Source organism: Lepidochelys olivacea, assembly GCF_965140295.1.
Source record: "Lepidochelys olivacea isolate rLepOli2 genome assembly, chromosome: 7".
In the NCBI taxonomy this organism is placed as follows: Eukaryota; Metazoa; Chordata; order Testudines; family Cheloniidae; genus Lepidochelys; species Lepidochelys olivacea.
Window position 1 is genome coordinate 84,163,978 of NC_140417.1, and position 6,000 is coordinate 84,169,977.

The 6,000-nt window shown below is 53.3% G+C and overlaps 1 protein-coding gene across 6 annotated transcripts in view; it reads right to left on the reverse strand.

Moving 5' to 3' along the window:
* UNC5B (unc-5 netrin receptor B) overlaps positions 1-4,935 on the reverse strand; it is a 155,948-nt gene extending 151,013 nt beyond the window's left edge. For 2 of the 6 annotated variants that reach the window (XM_084634516.1, XM_084634514.1), the window contains exon 1: positions 1,767-1,924. In XM_084634516.1, the coding sequence (XP_084490642.1) occupies positions 1,767-1,857 (91 nt within the window). In that variant the 5' untranslated portion in view covers positions 1,858-1,924. Of the gene's footprint in view, positions 1-123; positions 141-1,158; positions 1,207-1,766; positions 1,925-2,699; positions 2,886-4,821 lie in introns of those variants that run through there. The other 4 variants (XM_084634518.1, XM_084634515.1, XM_084634517.1 and 1 more) reach the window with 4 other exon arrangements.
* Positions 4,936-6,000: the final 1,065 nt, after the last annotated feature.

Consider the following 6,000-nt stretch of genomic DNA (forward strand, 5'->3'; position numbering starts at 1 on the left):
TCATGCATGGGCCTGAGAGAGAACCCCTTTTCCTTTGGACCAGTAACTTAAGAGTCTGTTAATCCTTTTGTATCATGTTCTGTAGAAAAGTGTAAGAAGCACAAAACCATGTGGCATACCTACCTAATTAGATAGTTTACTGTCTCCTTCCCTTCCACCACAGAAAGGTCTCCTTAATATACACACAGAACAGAACATACACAGCCATCAGCAATCAGACAGACAAAAATGTCAACGATCCACAGGAGGAGGACTTTGACTCACCCTCCTGAAACCAGAAGGTCAAAACTCCTATACTATTTCTTACTGCAAAAGTGTAATCTGACAGTCTGCAAGGTCCATACTCTAGTCCCCTCTTTCCCCTGGAATTTGAGGCCTTCAGCAGTAAATACTGCACCTAAAAAGGCCAAACTAACACTGCTCATTCATTGTCCAACTCCTTTCTAGGTTCATCTGAAGATATTTATTTTCTCCCTTGCCTAGACCTCTTAATTCTTCCCACTGTAATTGACTATTTACCTTAGAGGAAAGCATCTGAGGTTGTGTGGTTCATCTGAAAGATATTATATGAACAAGGGCCTCTGAGTAGCATCTTACTCCATGGTTAGACATAAACCTGAAGAAAGATGCTACTCAGCAAAAGTAAGGGGTGGTGGAGTCAGCTACTAAAGTTGCACTGGTTTTAGAGTAACAGCCGTGTTAGTCTGTATTCTCAAAAAGAAAAGGAGTACTTGTGGCACCTTAGAGACTAACCAATTTATCTGAGCATAAGCTTTCCTGAGCTACAGCTCTGTATTTCTGCAAAAGTGAGCATGCTCCTATTTCCCTTGCATGAGACCCGTTTTACCACCTGTGCTCACAGTGAATCGCCTCCAGGGTTTCAATGAGACTATTGTCAACCTAGGCAAAGGTGGAAGAAGGAGGCCCACAGTTTGAGGGGTTGGAAATGCACCGGCGGGCCCCTATTCCCACGTCTCCACTCACGGTCTTACAAGTAACTGAGGGGCTGAACAGACATTTTTTAACCCCCCTTTTAGAGGTATTTAATGCTGTCATTCTTTCTCTCCGCCAGCCTTTAACATTTGTGTCCAATTTGCCTTCCTCTTCTACCAACAGTTTCCAACTTCATAAAAACAACAATCCAAGGGGAAAACCCACCTCTCAAATGCTACAGCCCGAATCCTGCCTGGGCTACCCCCGATCCCTTGTGTGAAGTATTTTCACTCCTGCAAAATTAATCAACGAGGCAACCAAAAAGTACGGGAAGAGTTAGTGAGTAACCGTCTTCCCCCCGCTCTGAACGGACTGAAATACCTGGGTTTCTTCCAGCTCCCCCTCAATCACTAGTTAGGGAGCAGTGGGAAACCAGCCCGGTGCAGATGTGGAATAATTTGCTCCAGTTTCCTCTCCAAATATAATGGGAACGTTTCTCTGGTTTTTCAGTGACTTAAAGACGGCTCAGCCTCGGCAGCCGCCACGGGGCCAGCAAGGCAGCAGTTTTCCTGCCGGCTAGCCGGTTATTAAAGCCCCGCTCGCGTTCCTGCCGCCGCGGGACAGCTCGGACTCAGCCCCAGGCAGAAGGGACCAACCGTGCGCTCCCGACAACCAGGAGCCGAGAGCGAGGGCAAACTTAGGAGGGGCTCCGGGGGGCTGCCTCCCCTCCGGGCACCCAGCCCGACCCCCGCGGAGACAGCAGGCCGGCGGTGGCCGGGCGCAGAGGCGCCGCGGCTCGTCCATACCAACATCGCGTTGATTCGGTTCCTTACCTGCTACGCAGCGCCCGAAGTTGCCGTGCACCACCAGAGCCAGGAGCAGCACCCCGGGCGCGGAGGCGGCCCGGCCGCGAGCTGAAGGCATCGCTCCCCGGCTGAGCGTCTGTGTCCGTCCCCTCGGGGCTGGCTCCCAGGCTCCTTCTCCTCGGCTGCCGGCTTCGCACCCCACCCCCCGAGCCCCCCCCAGCTCCCCGGCCCCGGATCGCCTCCTCCCGACGCGCTTGGGGGACGCGGGTCTCGGCAAGCCGAGGGAGCCGAGCCCGGGGAAGGGTCCCGCCCCTGCCGCTGGATCCCGCCGGTGCCAGGCTGGGCAGCTCCCCTCCCAAGTTGGGTGCCAAGGAGAGCGTGTCAGAGGAGCGGCCGCTGGGTGCGCATCACTGCAGGCTCCTCCTGCCGCCGCCTCCCTGCCCGGGCGCTGCGCCCAGCGCGGCACTTGCAGCCTGCCCCCAGCCCGGCTCCTGCCACACTGCCAAGGTGTCCCGCACGCCGGAGCCCGGGCGCAAGGGGGGCCACGAGGGGGAGCCGACAGCCGCAGGGCCGGCGTGGGCAGGGCGCGGGGGGGGGCGGCAGGGAGTTCGGAACGGCCCACTCCGCTCCGGCAGCAACGCGCAGCGGAAAACCCGGCTGGCCGGATCCGCCGTGAAAGCTGGAGCCGGAGCCGGAGCCGCTCGGCACTTCCCTCCAGTCCGCTTGGAACCTCTTCGCCCGTCAGTTTCTTTTCGGCCTCCCCCTTTCCTCAATGGCCCCCATCTTTCCCCCTCCGCTCGCTCTCGGCTTTATACATTATTACACGCAGTGAGCTTCCAGCAGCCTGAGGTCTAGCGCCCCTCCCCGCGATACACGGTGGGTCTAGCTGGGCACATCACCTCCCTTGTGCTTGGATTTGGTGGTGGTTACTGGGCTCGGAGGGGGTAGGTACAAACATACCTAATACTCCTCCAGAGCTGCCCTTTCCTCGGATGTTCCGGGAGGAGCCGGCCTCACCTGAAAAACCCCGCAACATAAGCACACTTTTCTTTCTTTATCCTCTCTGAATGTGTCCCTGGCGCATTCTGTGATGTTCTCCAGTGCTTCCTGCCCCCCTTCCTTTTCTCTGGTCAATACTTCATTTCTCATTTGATTTTTTTCCCCCTACTTACAAAAGCAGTCCAGCTGTTTCCAAAACAATCCTGCGTTCCCACTGGCCTTTGCCTCCCTCTGCTTTCACAAACACTGTCTCTGTGGAGTATGGGGGAGAAAGAGGTTGTAGTGGGTGAGGGGAGAAAGAGGGTGAGATCAGCACCTGTAGGTGACATAAATTCTGTGTCTGGAGGAGGAGACTTCTAGCTCAAAGCAGGAGAAACCAGGGACGAAACGTTAGGGGAAGGCGAGGGAGCTAACGTGGTCTGTCAATTTCAGGTGCCCTTCCTATGTCCCGAACAAATTTCCCTTGAAATGAAATTTAGGAGCAGAAGGGAGGAGATCCTAAAAGGGATTGGCCTTCATGGTCTCCCTCCCTTTTCTTGTAGGTCTGATGAGCCCCGAAACAAGCTGCACCGTGTTTTAGATTTAAAACTGAAAAAAAAAAAAAGTCACTGGATTTTCAAAGCATTAGGGTGCACTCTTAGCTTGCCTGACTTTTATTGTATTTTATTTGGTCTGCAACAGATGAAAGTAAAATAGATGATCAGTGTTACGGGGGAGAAATCCATAGTAGAGAAATTCTAACCCCCTCCCTCCCCCAAAAAACCTGAAAAGGATAAGAAAAGGACAATTAGGGTGAGTTGATGGGCTGCTTGCGCTCTGCTGACCGCTTTATGTGATCTTATTCGTGCCCAGAGTAGAATTATTGCCTTTTGTGAAGGGGATTTGGGGGGGAGGTAGCAGAATTGGTCGGCATAAGCAGCCACGCCGTGCTGTTCTGAACCTTCTTTAGAAGCTGCCGAGTTATCGGTTACGTTTAATTCTTCCAGTTCCCTAGGCAGAGAGAGTGTAGAAGGGATGGCGCTTCTCCTACCGTTTATTGCTTACGGGCAAAGGGATCTGGGTCTCTGTCCAAGCAAAGCCTCTTTTGTTTGATTAATAGGGGGCGGTGGAGGGGAGGCTTCTTTCGTTTGTCTCCCCTTGGCATCTATTTCCCTTTCCTAACTTTCCTGAACTGGATCATCATGGAACCACAAGGAGACTCGTGAGCAGGTTCCCTTTCGTCTCCTCCCTTATACCTACCCCCATCTCTCTGATCGATCCCCACACGGGGGGACAGCAAAAGGGCAGGAGCGGGCCTGAGTCTTCAATTTCCGGCATTGGAGTAAGTGGCAGGAGAATCAGGCCCACTCGTTGTACATTCCCCAGACACCCCGGCCCGCCTCCCGCTCAGCCAGATTAGATAGCCACGTTTGCCTTTGGCCTTCTACAGGGCGGGGCAGGTGCCGGAGTTATCAGCGATCCGATGCCCGCCCTTGATGTCGCGCTAGGGCCGAATGAAGTGATTGCGCTGGCGCCATGCAGGGCGGGTTAGGACCGAGGAAGCTCGACAGTTGCTTGCAACTTGTACAGTTTGAGTCACCTCCACCTCCCCAGACCAAGGGGCTCGCTAGAGCTCGTGCCTGCGCCAGACCGGGCCCGTGAGCCTGCGGGTTGCTTGGGGGCGAATCTCTTTAGCTGCGGGTTGGTTCCGGGGGAGTTTAGCTGAAACGGGGAGCGTAAATATACAGCCCAGGAGCGCAAGCAATCATGGGGGGAGGGGGAGAGAGAAAGAAACCCTAATACCAGACTCCCCTGCCCCTGCCCTCCATGCAATCCCACGCTTGCTGGGAGCACGTTTCCTCCCAAAACTTTCCGAAGAGTTACAACGGAGGGGCACTCGTACAGCGGGCAGCAATTACACCAGCGGTGCTGGGGGATCCCAGGGTCAGGTTTCGCCCTTGCGTCTGGCTGGTTATTGGGACTGAGGACGCGACGAGCGCTGCACCTGGCTCTTTCCCCTTATTTACTTTTGAAGGGGCTCCGCGGACCCGCGCAGGCTGGGCTTGCCAGCCGGAAACTAAGGGGGAAGAAAGAAAGCTCTGACCGGTCAAACTTGCTCGGGAGAAGCGGAGCGCTCAGCGGCATGTTGTGGGCGGCGTGCCGCCTTCCCAAAGGAGAAACCCTCGCAGTGGATTAACGCAGCCCCCGCATGTCTGTCCTGATTTCGAAATAAATAATAATAATTAATAATAATCTGGGCGTATTTATTGCAGAGCCACGTCCCTTCCCCCCAGTTATTTTGACCTTCTCCTCCCCTCCAAATTGTTAAAGCAACTAACTTGGTTCCGTACATTTCTGGCGGTATCCTTACAGCATCGTCACGGGGACTGTGAAGTGTATTGGGCTTTTAAATGCCGAGTAAGAAGAGGCAGCTGTTGCCCCCCTCCCAGCACGCAGACAAGCCGGGTGGATCCCCTTCATAACTGGATGCGGAGTGAGAAGCTTAATGGGATATTACTGCAGACCTTATTGGACCCATCAGTTAGCGGCCGCTAACGCTAATGACAAGTTTGGGCTTGTAATTTTAAAGCTTTGCCCTGTTGCAAAGTCAAAGGAAGAGGAAACAGCTCTCAGTTTCCACTGGGTTTTTTCCTGCCACAGTTATTAATGAATCACAGAAAACAATGATGGACCTGAATGATCAATGGGGCGTCTGGTGCCAGCAGTTCTGTTGTTTCTCTGAGCCGCACCATTTCAGTTTGGGCTGGTCTCAGCTAAAAGGCATGGCAGTTGTTTGTTTAGGTAAGAACCTCAAAAGCAGTAAGACCAGCTTGATTAAAAACTCCCTTCCTATTTGCTGTTCTGCAATAGTAAAAAATCAGCACCAGGGGGAGCTCTGCAACTTTAACCACTGCAGTGTATACTCCAGCTAGAGGGGAAGTCACTGCTGTGAGGCCCGCATACAGCCCCGAGATCTCTTGTTACAATGTGTAGGGTTTCTCCCAAACTCTGGGAAGAGACAGTAGGTGTCTTTTTGTGTTGTGGCCCTTGGGCATCATTCTACCAAAGAAGATCAAAACAGCCCAAGCAACTTTCCCATAGGCACTTCCGAAAATGTCAGCCGTCAGTTTCTCAGGAGATGCATGAAGAAGTCCCACCAAACATCAGTCTGAATGCACTCATTTGACTTTAACAATGGTGAATTGTTAACGCAGCACCTTCCCACCTGTCAGTTTGAGACAGGTAAAACTCAAAGATTATCCTTCCACCCACAAGGTGTTTT